The sequence below is a fragment of the Heliangelus exortis genome, chromosome 27 (genome assembly GCF_036169615.1).
Source record: "Heliangelus exortis chromosome 27, bHelExo1.hap1, whole genome shotgun sequence".
Taxonomy (NCBI): Eukaryota; Metazoa; Chordata; class Aves; order Apodiformes; family Trochilidae; genus Heliangelus; species Heliangelus exortis.
The window spans coordinates 1056270-1071566 of record NC_092448.1 but is presented as its reverse complement, the minus strand read 5'-3'; the positions used below and the strand labels follow the sequence as shown (position 1 = coordinate 1071566).

The 15297-nt window shown below is 53.0% G+C and overlaps 1 protein-coding gene across 1 annotated transcript in view; it reads left to right on the top strand.

The window, feature by feature from the left end:
- Positions 1-929: 929 nt before the first annotated feature.
- The window catches only part of LOC139787636 (EVI5-like protein), a 15550-nt gene continuing 1182 nt past the window's right edge, over positions 930-15297 (top strand). The window contains 13 exon segments of the mRNA XM_071726896.1: positions 930-1096; positions 7010-7156; positions 9013-9202; positions 9320-9469; positions 9471-9545; positions 10013-10087; positions 10375-10417; positions 10420-10499; positions 11433-11576; positions 11795-11884; positions 12606-12703; positions 12803-12863; positions 13972-14085. Of these exon segments, the coding sequence (XP_071582997.1) occupies positions 7026-7156; positions 9013-9202; positions 9320-9469; positions 9471-9545; positions 10013-10087; positions 10375-10417; positions 10420-10499; positions 11433-11576; positions 11795-11884; positions 12606-12703; positions 12803-12863; positions 13972-14085 (1251 nt within the window). The 5' untranslated portion in view covers positions 930-1096; positions 7010-7025.

The following is a 15297-nucleotide window of genomic DNA, read 5'->3' as shown; positions in this document are numbered from 1 at the left end:
CTGGAACCCCCATCCCAAACCCGGGACCCCCATTCCAGGGCCCCCCAAACCCTGGACACCCCAAACCTGGGATCCCCAACCCAGAACCCCCAAACCCGGGACCCCCAAACCAGGACCCCCAACCCCGTACCCCGAACCCAAAACCCCCACCCCAGAACCCCCAAACCCAGGATCCCCACCCCTGGACCCCCAAACCCGGGACTCCCTACCAGGGATCCCCAACCCAGAACCCCCATTCTAGCACCCCCACCCCGAGACCCCCATCCCAGAACCCAAACCCGGGCCCCCCATCCCGGGCCCCCCTCAGCCGCCGCCCTGAGGTGAGGGGAGGTCGCGGTCCCACCCAGCTGCCGCCCGTCGCTCGACGCCCCATAGGTGGAGGAGACTGCCGATCATCCCCCGAGAGCCAATCAGAGCCGCGAATCTCCCCAGGGAGGCGGGACCAGCCATCTGTGAGGGGTGGAGAGGATACCGCCCAGCTTCTCCATCCCCATTGGCTGCCTCGCCTTCTTCTGCGGTGGCGATTGGTTGAGCCTCCTGTCAATCAAATCCACACCTTTGAGCTGAAGGGGCGGGGCTCGTTGTCCTCTCCTGTCATCCAGGCGCCCCTCCAATCGCGATCTGGCAGCCTATTGGTCGCTCTCCCTGTCCATCAACCCATCCTCCACCTCCCATTGGTCTCTCAGCAAGGCGGTGCCCACCCCTGAGGAGGGCGGGTGCGAGGGGGTGGGATGAGAAACCCTCTCCTTGACTCTGATTGGCTGATAGGCTTGCCCATCAACCCACAGCGAGCCACTCGATTGGCTGCGAGCTTCAAGTGGGCGCGGTTTGCCGCCGGCTTCTTCTTCCCTGGCTGACGCTCTCTGATTGGCTGCAAAGCCGCGGGGGGGCGGCCGAAGGGAAGGAGCGAGGCGCTGATTGGCTGGGGGGCGGGGCCGCCTGTCAGTCAGTGTCAGGCAGGGCGGCGGCGGATCCCCCCATGGCAGCCGCGGGGCCCGAGGCTCCCGCTCGGATCCCGGCGGCGGCAGCGGCGGAAAAAGGGCCCGGACCCCCCCCCCCCGAGGCACTCGGTGGTCGCCATGGCAACGGCTCGCAGGTAGGGAACCCCAAAACCTCGGGGGGGGGGGAGGATGGGGGGGAAAAGGGAGGGCGGGGGCTCCTTCCCTCAGGAATGGAGGGGAGGGGGGGATTGGGGGGAACCCTCTGAGGGGGGGGGGATGGGGTGACCCCCCCTCCAATGGATGAGGAATATTTGGGGGTGACCCCTCTGAGGGGGCGGGGGGGTATTGGGGTGACCCCCCCTCCAATGGATGAGGGGATTTTGGGGGGTGACCCCTCTGAGGGGGGGGGAATTTGGGGGTGTTCACCCCTTCAGTTAAGGGGGGGGTATTGGGGTGACCCCTTCTCCCATGGTTAAGGAATATTTGGGGGTGACCCTTCTGAGGGGGGGGTTTGGGGTGACCCCCCCTCCAATGGATGAGGGGATTTTTGGGGGTGACCCCTCTGAGGAGGGGGCATTGGGGTGACCCCTCCTCCCATGGTTAAGGAATATTTGGGGGTGACCCTTCTGAGGGGGGGGTTTGGGGTGACCCCCCCCCTCCAATGGATGAGGGGATTTTTGGGGGTGACCCCTTTGAGGGGGGGGGGGATTTGAGGTATTTTCCACCCCCCCAAGTCAGTAATTTTGGGGGTACCCCCCTATTCTTTTTTTGGGGGGGGAGGGAGCATTAGGACAATCTGGCCTAACCCCCTCGCCCCCCCAGGATTAGGGGCTTCCCCCCCCATTTTTGGGGTAATTGGGGGTCCCCCAATCCAGGGGGACATTGGGGGGGGTCACCCCCTCTTTCTCTCCTTTATTCCCCCCCCCACTGCAGGGCTGAGCTGGATGCAAAGAGGGTGTTGTCCCTCGCTGCTTTTTTCCCTTCAAATGAGGAGGATTTGGTTAAAAAAACAAAAAGGGAAAAAGAGGGGAAGGGGGGGGGGTCCTTGGGTGGTGCCCCCCCAAGCCCCCCAAATTCCCCCCCCCCCCAACTCCAAGAAGCGACCGCAGCCCCCGGAGCTGCTGCTTTGTGCTGCCTCAGCTTTTGGGTTGAAACCCTGGGATTTTAGGTACTCCGTGACCCTTCCAGCTTCCCTCCTGAATTCCAGGGGTTCCCCCCTCCCCTCCCCGAAATTTTCCCTCCCTTGGGGATTTTTTTTTTTGTCTTTTTCCCCCCTTTTTTTCCCCATCCCCTGCCGGCACCGTTCGATCGCTCCCACCCCCAGCAGGGAGGAAAAAATCCCCAACTTGAGGTAAAAAATCCCAAAAAACACCAAACCCTCCCCATTTTGGCCTCATTTTCACCTCCAAACCCCCCCAGCCCCCCCAAACCCACCCCCCCGGGGCATTTTGGGGCTTTTCCCCCCAAATGCAGCCACGGGGAGGGGGGGGGGGATGTTCCTGGCTGCTTTTTGCTGCTGAGTTGAATTTTCCCCCTTTTTTTGGGTGGATTTGGGTCGGGTTGAAACCGTTTTTGGGAGATTTGAGCTGAAAATTTTCATCCCCCCCCCATCCCCAAGACAAACCTTGAGCTTCCTCAACTCATTTTTTTACCATTTCTCCTCTTTTTCCACCAACCACAGAAGCTCCAGACTCTCCCAAGGAAATATTTGGGGGTTTCATTTAATTAATATTAATTAATTAATATTAATATCTTAATTTTTTTTTTCTCACCTCGGTGCTGAGGATTTGGGGTTTTTTGGGGTTTTTTTTTGTTTGTTTTTTTATGCCAAATTTTGATTTTTTGGATGGCACCACGTGGAGCCTCCAAAAATTCCGGCCCCCCTCACCCCCCTTTTGATGAACTTCTAAGAGGAGTGGAAACGCTGTGAAAAATGGGGCAAAAAAGGCAAAAAATGGCCCTCAAAGGCACTGAAAAACCAGCTCTGAAAATCCTGCCCAAAAGAGGTGGGAAAGGTGCAAAAAGAACCCCGAGAGACAGCCCCAAAATGGGTGGAAAAGCAGAAAAACGATGCAGAAAAGGTAAAAAAAGGGGCAGAGGAGGCACAGAGCAGCCTGGAAAGGACAAAACTCCTCTGAAAAACTGGAAAAATGGGGCCAAAAAGCTGCAAATTGGTGATTTGGAGTGGTGAGAGGGGAAATTTTAATGTTTTCCACCCAAAACGCTCCAGGTTGGTGTCAGCCTCTGGAAAAAACCTGGAATTGTTGGGGTTTTTCCAGCATTTTGGGTTTGGGGAGGAAATGAGGCCACGAGACAGTGACTTTGGGGACAAAAAGTCATTTTTGGAACCTCCTGTCTCAGAAAAGGTGAAATTGGGGTCAATTGGGGTGAAATTTGGTTTCCTAAAACCTGGCTGCTGGGCTGAGATTTCCAGCCCTTTTCCACCATTTTTCCCCTCAATTTTCTCAGCCCCTTTGGCAACTTTGGGGTTTTCCTGGCTCTCCTAAACAACCTTCCCACTTCTCACCTCATTTTTAGGTGGAAATCACCCAAATTTTGGTCATTTCATGTGTGATTCTTCCTTTTCTCCCTTTCTTTGTTGACATAAAAATGAATTTTTTTCCTCAAAAAGCCATTCCAGGGCCTTTCTTGTTGCTTTTTGGAAAAGTCAATTTTTTGACTGGTGAGGGTTGGATTCAATCATCTTGAAGCTGTTTCCAACCATGATTTTGGGTCAATTTCAGGTTTTTTATGATTTTAACCCAACTGATTTTGGCCACCCATGGACGATGCTTTTCCACCCCTAAAAACTGAGCTGAAATTGGGCTTTTTTGGGGCAACTGAGGAGAATTCTTGATTGATGAGTGTGATCCTTTCCAACCATGGTGAAATGAGGGGGATTTGGGTCAATTTCAAGTTTTTTTGTGATTTTAACCCAACTAAATTATGACAAACAGGACAATGCTCTTCCACCCCTAAAAACCAACCTCAAATTGGGCTTTTTTGGGACAAATGAGGAGAATTCTTGATCAATGAGTGTGATCCTTTCCAGCCAGGGTGAAATGAGGAGGCTTTGGGCTCAGTTTTAGGTTTTTTGGTGATTTTTAACCCAACTGATTTTGGCCAACCATGGACAATGCTCTTCCACCCATGAAAACTGGGCTCAAACTGGGCTTTTTTGGGCAACTGAGGAGAATTCTTGATCCATGAGTGTGATCCTGAAGGTCCCCAACCATGGTGAAATGAGGGGGATTTGGGTCAATTTCAGGTTTTTTGGTGATTTTTACCCAACTGAATTATGACAAACAAGACAATTCTCTCCCACCCCTAAAAACTGAGCTGAAATTGGGCTTTTTTGGGACAAATGAGGAGAATTCTTGATTGATGAGTGTGATCCTTTCCAGCCAGGGTGAAATGAGGAGGTTTTGGGCTCAGTTTTAGGTTTTTTGGTGATTTTTACCCGACTGCTTTAGGCCAACCATGGACAGTTCTCTTCCACCCCTAAAAATTGAGCTCAAATTGGGCTTTTTTGGGGCAACTGAGGAAAATTCTTGATCAATGAGTGTGATCCTGAAGGTCCTTTCCAACCATGGTGAAATGAGGGGGATTTGGGTCAATTTCAGGTTTTTTTTGTGATTTTAACCCAACTGATTTAGGCCAACCATGGACGATGTTTTTCCACCCCTAAAACCCAACCTCAAATTGGGCTTTTTTGGGGCAAATGGGGAGAATTCTTGATCGATGAGTGTGATCCTTTCCAGCCAGGGTGAAATGAGGATGTTTTGGGCTCAGTTTTAGGTTTTTTGGTGATTTTTACCCAACTGCTTTAGGCCAACCATGGACAGTTCTCTTCCACCCCTAAAAAATGAGCTCAAATTGGGCTTTTTTGGGGCAACTGAGGAAAATTCTTGATCAATGAGTGTGATCCTTTCCAGCCAGGGTGAAATGAGGAGGTTTTGGGCTCAATTTCAAGGTTTTTGGTGATCTTAACCCAACTGAATTATGACAAACAGGACAATGCTCTTCCACCCCTAAAAAACAACCTCAAATTGGGCTTTTTTGGGACAAATGAGGAGAATTCTTGATCAATGAGTGTGATCCTTTCCAACCATGGTGAAATGAGGAGGTTTTGGGCTCAGTTTTAGGTTTTTTGGTGATTTTTAACCCAACTGATTTTGGCCAACCATGGACAATTCTCTTCACCCCTAAAAAATGAGCTCAAATTGGGCTTTTTGGGGCAACTGAGGAGAATTCTTGATCAATGAGTGTGATCATGAAGGTCCTTTCCAACCATGGTGAAATGAGGGGGATTTGGGTCAATTTCAGTTTTTTTGGTGATTTTAACCCAACTGAATTATGACAAAACAAATTTTTTGAATGATGAGGGTTGGATTCAATCATCTTGAAGCTGTTTCCAACCATGGTTTTGGGTCAATTTCAGGTTTTTTATGATTTTAACCCAACTGATTTGGCCACCCATGGACAATGCTTTTCCACCCCTAAAAATTGAGCTGAAATTGGGCTTTTTTGGGGCAACTGAGGAGAATTCTTGATTGATGAGTGTGATCCTGAAGGTCCCTTCCAACCATGGTGAAATGAGGGGGATTTGGGTCAATTTCAGGTTTTTTTGTGATTTTAACCCAACTGAATTATGACAAACAGGACAATGCTCTTCCACCCCTAAAAACCAACCTCAAATTGGGCTTTTTTGGGACAAATGAGGAAAATTCTTGATCGATGAGTGTGATCCTTTCCAGCCAGGGTGAAATGAGGGGGATTTGGGCTCAATTTCAGGTTTTTTGGTGATTTTAACCCAACGGATTTTGGCCAACCATGGACAATTCTCTTCCACCCCTAAAAACTGAGCTGAAATTGGGCTTTTTTTGGGGCAACTGAGGAGAATTCTTGATCGATGAGTGTGATCCTGAAGGTCCTTTCCAACCATGGTGAAATGAGGGGGATTTGGGTCAATTTCAGGTTTTTTTGTGATTTTAACCCAACTGATTTAAGCCAACCATGGACAATGTTTTTCCACCCCTAAAACCCAACCTCAAATTGGGCTTTTTTGGGACAAATGGGGAGAATTCTTGATTGATGAGTGTGATCCTGAAGGTCCTTTCCAGCCAGGGTGAAATGAGGGGGATTTGGGGTCAATTCCAGCTTTTTTGGTGATTTTAACCCAATTAAATAATGACAAACAGGACAATGCTCTTCCACCCCTAAAAAACAACCTCAAATTGGGCTTTTTTGGGACAAATGAGGAAAATTCTTGATCGATGAGTGTGATCCTTTCCAACCATGGTGCAATGAGGGGGATTTGGGCTCAATTTCAGTTTTTTTGTGATTTTAACCCAACTGAATTATGACAAACAAGACAATTCTCTCCCACCCCTAAAAACTGAGCTGAAATTGGGCTTTTTTGGGACAAATGAGGAGAATTCTTGATCGATGAGTGTTATCCTTTCCAGCCAGGGTGAAATGAGGAGGTTTTGGGCTCAGTTTTAGGTTTTTTGGTGATTTTTAACCCAACTGATTTTGGCCAACCATGGACAGTTCTCTTCCACCCCTAAAAAATTGAGCTCAAATTGAGGGTTTTTGGGGCAACTGAGGAAAATTCTTGATTGATGAGTGTGATCCTTTCCAGCCATGGTGAAATGAGGGGGATTTGGGCTCAATTTCAGTTTTTTTGGTGATTTTAACCCAACTGAATTATGACAAACAAGACAATTCTCTCCCACCCCTAAAAACTGAGCTGAAATTGGGCTTTTTTGGACAAATGAGGAGAATTCTTGATTGATGAGTGTGATCCTTTCCAGCCAGGGTGAAATGAGGAGGTTTTGGGCTCAGTTTTAGGTTTTTTGGTGATTTTTACCCAACTGCTTTAGGCCAACCATGGACAGTTCTCTTCCACCCCTACAAAATGAGCTCAAATTTGGCTTTTTTGGGGCCAACTGAGAATTTCCCCATGGGCTCCAACCCGAACGCTCTCGGCTCGGCTAAAAAAACAAAAAAAAAATAAAAATTCTGGTTTTTTGGGTTTTTTAATGGAAAATCTCCCTGTTTTTCAGGTGATCCCAGGCCACCATGGCCTCCCCAGCCCTCAGCCCCGACTCCTCGTCCCACGAAGCTCTTCCCAGCTCAGGCCCCACCTCGGACTCCGAGAACCTCAGCCCCGACGAGCTGGAGCTGCTGGCCAAGCTGGAGGAGCAGAACCGGTCAGCAGCACCCCCTGAAGGGCTTGGCACCCCCTCTGTGGGGTGGTTTTGGGCAGGATCTCCTCTTTCGGGTATTCTGGGGGAGGATCTCCTCCTTTTGGGTGGTTTTGGGTGAGGATCTCCTCCTTTGGGGTACTTCGGGTGAGTATCTCTTCCTTTTGGGTATTTTGGGTGAGGATCTCCTCCTTTTGGGTACTTTGGGTGAGTATCTCTTACTTTGGGGTATTTTGGGTGAGGATCTCCTCTTTTGGGGTGGTTTTGGGGGAACATCTCCTCTTTTGGGGTGGTTTTGGGTGAGTATCTCCTCCTTTGGGGTAGTTCAGGTGACTATCTCTGCCTTTTGGGTATTTTGGGTGAGGATCTCCTCTTTTGGGATGGTTTTGGGGGAACATTTCCTCTTTTGGGGTGGTTTTGGGTGAGTATCTCCTCCTTCTGGGTATTTTGGGTGAATATCTCCTCCTTTGGGGTGGTTTTGGGTGAGTATCTCCTCTTTTGGGGTGGTTTTGGGGGAACATCTCTTTTGGGTATTTTGGGTGAGTATCTCCTCTTTTGGGGTGGTTTTGGGTGAGTATCTCCTCTTTTGGGGTATTTTGGGTGAGTATCTCTCTTTTGGGGTGGTTTTGGGGGAACATCTCCTCTTTTGGGGTGGTTTTGGGTGAGTATCTCCTCTTTTGGGGTATTTTGGGTGAGTATCTCCTCTTTTGGGGTGGTTTTGGGGGAACATCTCCTCTTTTGGGGTGGTATTGGGGGAACATCTCCTCTTTTGGGGTGGTTTTGGGTGAGTATCTCCTCCTTTGGGGTAGTTCAGGTGACTATCTCTGCCTTTTGGGTATTTTGGGTGAGTATCCCCTCCTTTTGGGTATTTTGGGTGAGAATCTCCTCTTTTGGGGTGGTTCTGGGTGAATATCTCCTCTTTTGGGGTATTTTAGGGAAGTATCACCTCCTTTTGGGTCGTTTTGGGTGAGGATCTCCTCCTTTGAGATGGTTTTGGGTCAGTATCTCCTCTTTTGGGGTGGTTTTGGGTGAGGATCTCCTCCTTTGAGGTATTTTAGGTAAGTATCTCTTCCTTTGGGATGGTTTTGGGGAACATCTCCTTTTTTGGCATGGTTTTGGGTGAGTTTCTCCTCCTTTGAGATGGTTTTGGGTGAATATCTCCTCTTTTGGGGTGGTTTTGGGTGGGTATCTCTTCCTTTTGGGTATTTTTTGGTATCTCCTCCTTTGGGATGGTTTTGGGGGAGTATCTCCTCTTTTGGGTATTTTAGGTAAGTATCTCCTCCTTTGGGGTGGTTTTGGGGGAACATCTCCTTTGAGGTATTTTGGGTGAATATCTCCTCCTTTTGGGTGTTTTTGGGTGAATATCTCCTCTTTTGGGGTGGTTTTGGGTGAGTATCTCTTCCTTTTGGGTATTTTTTTGTGAATGACTCCTCTTTTGAGGTATTTTAGGTGAGCATCTCCTCTTTTGGGTGGTTTTGGGGGAACATCTTTTTTGGTGTGGTTTTGGGTGAATATCTCCTCCTTTAAGATGGTTTTGGGTGAGTATCTCCTCTTTTGGGGTGGTTTTGGATGAGTATCTCCTCTTTTGGATATTTTGGGGGAGGATCTCCTCTTTTGGGGTGGTTTTGGGTGTGTGTCTCCGCTTTTGAGGTATTTTAGGTGAGTGTCTCATCCTTTTGGGTATTTTGGGTGAGTATCTCCTCTTTTGGGTGGTTTTGGGTGAATATTTCCTCTTTTGGGTGGTTTTGGGGGAGTATCTCCTCTTTTGAGGTATTTTAGGTGGGTATCTCCTCCTTTGGGATGGTTTTGGGGGAACATCTCCTCCTTTGGGGCTCTTTTGGGTCCCTCTGGGTCTCTCCCAGGCTCCTGGAAGCCGACTCCAAGTCCCTGCGCTCCATGAACGGCTCCCGGCGGAACAGCGGCTCCTCCTTGGTCTCCAGCTCCTCGGCCTCCTCCAACCTCAGCCACCTGGAAGAGGACACTTGGATCCTGTGGGGTCGGATTGTCAACGAGTGGGATGAGTGGAGGAAGAAGAAGGAGAAGCTGCTGAAGGTGAGGTTGGGGATTTTTCGCCACCGTTTTGATTTTTCTCGCCGGGATCCGACGCGATCGCCGACGGCGGCTCCCGGGGTTTGGTTTGGTTTTTTTGGTTTTGTTTTGGAACCACAGGAACTCATCCGAAAAGGGATCCCCCACCATTTCCGGGCCATTGTGTGGCAGCTGCTCTGCAGTGCCACGGACATGCCTGTCAAAAACCAGTACTCAGAGCTCCTCAAAATGTCCTCCCCCTGCGAGAAGCTCATCCGGCGCGACATCGCCCCGCACCTACCCCGAGCACGAGTTCTTCAAGGGCCAGGACAGCCTGGGCCAGGAGGTCCTCTTCAACGTCATGAAGGTAACCACGTCCCTTGAAGGTCAACCACACCCTGACCACCACCTGGGGGGGATTTTTCCAGCTTGATTTTTGATGAGTTTGCATTTTTTGGGGGACTTCGGTTTGGAACGCGTCGCGCTCCTTCCAGTGGGACAGCTCCAAGTCACCTCCTTCCCCGGCCATCCCAGGCTCATTTTTTGAGTTTTGGTCTGAATTAAGGAGGAAGGAATTCACAGAAATTCTAGAATGTCAGGTGGGGAGGGGGCCTCAAGGGTCAGCACCTCCAACCTTTCCTCCAGCTGAAGCTTTCAGGGTTGAAATTCGAGTGCGGAGCAACACGGGGCTCCCAGAAGGTGTTGTCAGCCCCAAAAGAGCCCTGGCCAAGGCTCCAGGTGTCCCACCTGGCTGGTGGCTTGGCCAATCCTCCTGCTTACCCTTAAATTTATTCTGATTTTTTTGTTTGGTTGGGTTTTTTTGCCTCTTTCCAGCTTATTCCCTGGTGGACCCGAGAGGTTGGATACTGCCAGGGCAGTGCCTTCATCGTTGGCCTGCTGCTGATGCAGGTTTGTGCCAGGCCTGGGCTGAGGAGGAGGAGCTGCTGATGGGATTTTAACACCTTCTGGAGATGTTCTAGATCCTGGTTGGGGAATTGGAGCCTTTTCCATGCTCCTCAGGGACACAGTGGGCTCCTTCCCACCACCCTCCTTTCTCCAGAAGGTTTTAATGCCTTCCCCCCCCCTACCCCATCACCCGAGGGACAGCTCCTGGCTGTGTCCCATCCATCACCCGATGGGAAGAGGCTCCATATCTGGAATTCTGAGGTGGGATCCTTGTCCTCTTGGGTCTCCAGATGCCAGAGGAAGAGGCCTTCTGTGTCTTTGTGAGGCTGATGCAGGATATCGCCTACGGGAGCTCTTCAAGCCCAGCATGGCTGAGCTGGGGCTCTGCATCTACCAGTTTGAGTACCTCCTGCAGGTAGGGAGCACCCCCTGCCCCCAAAAAAACCTGGGGAGGGGTGGGAAGCAGTGGGGAGAAGCCAAGGGGTGAGGGAGAAGTGAGGGGGGAGCTCTTAGGTTTCCCCAGAGGAGAATCAAGGGGGACCAGCAGGGAGGTGCCAAGGGTGTCCCCAAAATACCTGGGGGCACCTGTGAGACCCCGAGGGACATCCAGGAGATCCTGAGGGACATCCAGGAAAACCTGAGGGAATCCAGGAAATCCTGAGGGACATCCTGAGATCCTGAGGGAATCCAGGAGATGGCCCAGGAATCATCCAGGAGAGCCTGGGAAGCATCTGGGAGAGCCCCAAATGAGAGCAACCCATGAGACACCCCAAGAATCACCCCCAAGATTCCCTGAGGGACATCCAGGAAACCCTGAGGGACATCCAGGAGATCCTGAGGCACATCCAGGAGATCCTGAGGGAATCCAGGAAATCCTGAGGCACATCCAGGAAATCCTGAGGGAATCCAGGAGATCCTGAGGGAATCCAGGAAATCCTGAGGGAATCCAGGAGATCCTGAGGGACATCCAGGAGATCCTGAGGCACATCCAGGAAACCCTGAGGGAATCCAGGAAATCCTGAGGGACATCCAGGAAATCCTGAGGCACATCCAGGAGATCCTGAGGGAATCCAGGAAATCCTGAGGGACATCCAGGAGATCCTGAGGGACATCTCTGAGATCCTGAGGGACTTCCAGGAGACCCTGAGGCACATCCAGGAAATCCTGAGGGACATCCAGGAAGTCCTGAGGGAATCCAGGAGACCCTGAGGGACATCTCTGAGATCCTGAGGGAATCCAAAGCCCCCCCAAACAATGACCCCTTCCATGAGCTCCCTCGGGGAACCTCCAGGAGACCAGGAATGATCCCTCAGAGCATTCCCAACCCCCTCCCATTTTTCCCTTCCAGGAGCAGCTGCCAGAGCTCAACATCCACTTCCGTTCCCAGAGCTTCCTCACTTCCATGTATGCTTCCTCCTGGTTCCTCACCCTCTTCCTCACCACCTTTCCCCTCCCCGTGGCCACCAGGGTCTTTGACATCTTCATGTATGAGGTAACCCCCCCCCCAAAACCCCAAAAACCCCCCAAAACCCAAAAAAAAAACCGCCCAAAAAACCCAAAAAAACCCCAAAACCCAAAAAAACCCCAAAAAAAACCCCCAAAAAACCCCAACCAGGTCCCTCCTGGGCTGAGGGAAGCTTCTCCTCCCACACCCCTCTCCCCCTGAGCCTGGGGGGGGTTGGGGGGGTCAATCCTGGAGCCTTTTCCCAGGGTTTGGAGATCGTTTTCCGTGTGGGAATGGCTCTGCTGCAGTTCAACCAAGCTGAGCTGGTCCAGCTGGACATGGAGGGAATGTCCCAGGTACCTCCCCAGGGGACTTGGGGACACCAGGAGGGGGGGCAGGGAGTGATTTCCCCAAGGAATTGGGGTTTGGGGGGGATTCTCCCAAGTTTTGGGGTGGATTTGTTCAAGGGGTTGTGTTTTGGGTGCATTTGTCCAAGTTTTGGGGTGGATTCTCCATGTTTTGGGGTGGACTTGCCTGTGTTTTGAGTGGGATTTCTCCAAGGGGGTTGTGTTTTGGGGTGGATTCTCCCAAGTTTTGGGGTGGATTTCCCTAAGGGGTTGTGTTTGGGGTGGGTTTGTCCATGTTTTGGGGTGGATTCTCCATGTTTTGGGGTGGTTTCTCCATGTTTTGTGTGGGATTTGTCCCAGGTGGTTGTGTTTTGGGGTGGATTCTCTATGTTTTGGGTGGGATTTGTCTCAGGGGTTGTGTTTTGGGGTGGATTCTCCATGTTTTGGGGTGGGATTTGTTCCAGGGGTTGTGTTTTGGGTGCATTTGTCCATGTTTTGGGGTGGATTCTCCATGTTTTGGGGTGGTTTCTCCATGTTTTGTGTGGGATTTGTCCCAGGGGTTGTGTTTTGGGGTGGATTCTCTATGTTTTGGGGTGGATTTCTCCAAGGGGTTGTGTTTTGGGGTGGATTCTCCCAAATTTCTGGGTGGCTTTATCCACCAGGGAGGATTTTTGGGGTTTTTTTTTTTTTTCATGTCTTTTTTGGTTTTTCCATCTCCTGCCTCCCCCAGTTCTTCCAGAAGGTGATTCCTCACCAGTTTGACACCTGCCCTGACAAACTCATCCTCAGGGCTTTCCAGGTCAAGTACAACCCCAAGAAAATGAAGAGGTGAGAGGGGGACATCCTGGGGTCCCCCAAAAAACGGGGTCCTGGGGGCTTTGGTCCCCATTTCCTCGTGTCCCAACCCCCTCCCCACGTCCTGTGCAGGCTGGAGAAGGAATATGCAACCATCAAGAGCAAAGAGATGGAGGAGCAGATTGAGATCAAGGTGAGCTAAGGGACACTTGAGCTGTCCCCCTGTGTCACTTGGGCCACCCCTGGGGCCACCTGAGCCCTCCCTGGGCCACTTGACCCCTCCCTGTGGCCACCTGAGCCACCTTGGGCTGCCTTAAGCCCCTCTCTGGGGCCACCCTGAGATGACTTTGGCCACCTAACCCACCCTGGGTGGTCCCCAGCACCTTCTGAGCCATCCCTGAAGCCACTGAAGTTGTCCCCAAGGGCCACTCAGGCCACCCTGGGGGACACTGGATTTGTCACCCAGCAGTCCCAGGGAGGTTTTCCCCCATCCCTGGGGACACTGAACTCATCCCTGGGGCTGTTTGAAGCCATCTGAGCCATCCTGGGGACACCATCACCACCTCCTAACCTGTCCCCAAGGCCACTAACCTTGTCCCCAAGGCCACTAACCTGTCCCCAGGGTCACTTTCCCTGTCCCCAAGGCCACTAACCCTGTCCCCAGGGCCACTTCCCTGTCCCCAAGGCCACTAACCCTGTCCCCAGGGCCACTTTCCCTGTCCCCAAGGCCACTAACTTGTCCCCAAGGCCACTTTCCCTGTCCCCAAGGCCACTAACCCTGTCCCCAAGGCCACTTTCCCTGTCCCCAAGGCCACTAACCCTGTCCCCAAGGCCACTAACTTGTCCCCAGGGCCACTTTCCCTGTCCCCAAGGCCACTAGCTTGTCCCCAAGGTCACTTTCCCTGTCCCCAAGGCCACTAACCTGTCCCCAAGGCCACTAACCCTGTCCCCAAGGCCACTTTCCCTGTCCCCAAGGCCACTAACCCTGTCCCCAAGGCCACTAACCTGTCCCCAAGGCCACTTTCCCTGTCCCCAAGGCCACTAACCCTGTCCCCAAGGCCACTACCCCTGTCCCCAAGGCCACTTTCCCTGTCCCCAAGGCCACCCCAGGGCCATTTCATCCCAACTCCAGGATTCTCAGGGGCTGCTCAGCCTCAGGTTGCCTCAGCCCATCCCCAGGGCCACTTCACCCCCTGTCCCCACGATGTCCCCAGGATGTCCCCAGGCTCAGTGACCCCCTTGGGGACATCGGGGTCCCCCCCCTGAGCTTGGAATCCCCCCCATTCCCCCCCCCCCCCCAGCGTCTCCGCACCGAGAATCGTTTGCTCAAGCAACGCATCGAGACCCTGGAGAAGGTACAGCCCGTGGCCAGCACCCCAAAACCCCCCCTGGGCACCCCAGAAACCCCCCCTGGGGCACCCCAGACACCCCCCTGGGGCACCCCAAACCCCCCTGGAGCACCCGACACCCCTGGTGCACCCCAAACTTCCCCAGGGTACCCAACACCCCCCCCTGGGGCACCCCCAAACTCAGCCTGGAGTCACCCAACCCCCCCCCAGGGGCACCCAACCCCCCCCCGGAGCACCCCAACCCCCCCCTGTGGCACCCCAACCTCACCCTGGAGCACCCCAAACCCCCTTGGAGCAACCTAACCCCCCCCTGGAGCACCCAACACCCCTGGTGCACCCCAAACTTCCCCAGGGAACCCAACACCCCCCCCCCCCCAAAGCACCTGGGGCACCCCAAACTCAGCCTGGAGTCACCCAAGTCCCCCTGGAACACCCCAAACTCAGCCTGGAACACCCCAAATCCCCCCTGGGGCACCCAACTCTCCCTGGAGCACCCCAACCCCCTCCCTGGAGCACCCCAAATCCCCCTGGAACACCCCAAACTCAGCCTGGAGTCACCCAACCCCCACCCCGGGGCACCCCAAACCCCCCCCTGCAGCACCCAACCTCTCTGGAGCACCCAACACCCCTGGTGCACCCCAAACTTCCCCAGGGTACCCAATACCCCCCCTCCCAGAGTCCCAAAATGATACTTGGAGCACCCCAAACTCAGCTTGGAATCACCCAACCCCCCCTGGAGCACCCAACACCCCTGGTGCACCCCAAACTTCCCCAGGGTACCCAACACCCCCCCCCAGAGCACCCAAAATGGTGCCTGGAACACCCCAACCCCCCCCTGGAGCACACCAACCTCACCCTGGGGCACCCCAACCCCCCCTTGGAGCACCCCAAACCCCCCCTGGAACACCCCAAACTCAGCCTGGAGTCACCCAACCCCCCCCTGGGACACCCAGTCACCCCCAGAGCACAAAACCACTCTTGGGGCACCCAAAATTTCCCCCCCCACAGCACCCCAGCATCTCCTGGGGCACCCAACACACCTTTCAGAGCACCCAAATGTCCCCTGGGGCACCCAAAATGTCCCCTGGGTCTCCCAAGATGTCCCCTGGAGCACCCCAAACCCCCCCTCTTGGGGCTCTTGGCACCCATGGGTGCAGCCCCTCAACCTTCACCCCCCGTGGGGTTGGTGTCACCTCCCTGGGTTGGTGTCAGAGGACACAAGGGACAGCAGAGGGGGGGAGGGGGCACTGGAGACCCCGAGGGGTGCCCAGGACCCCA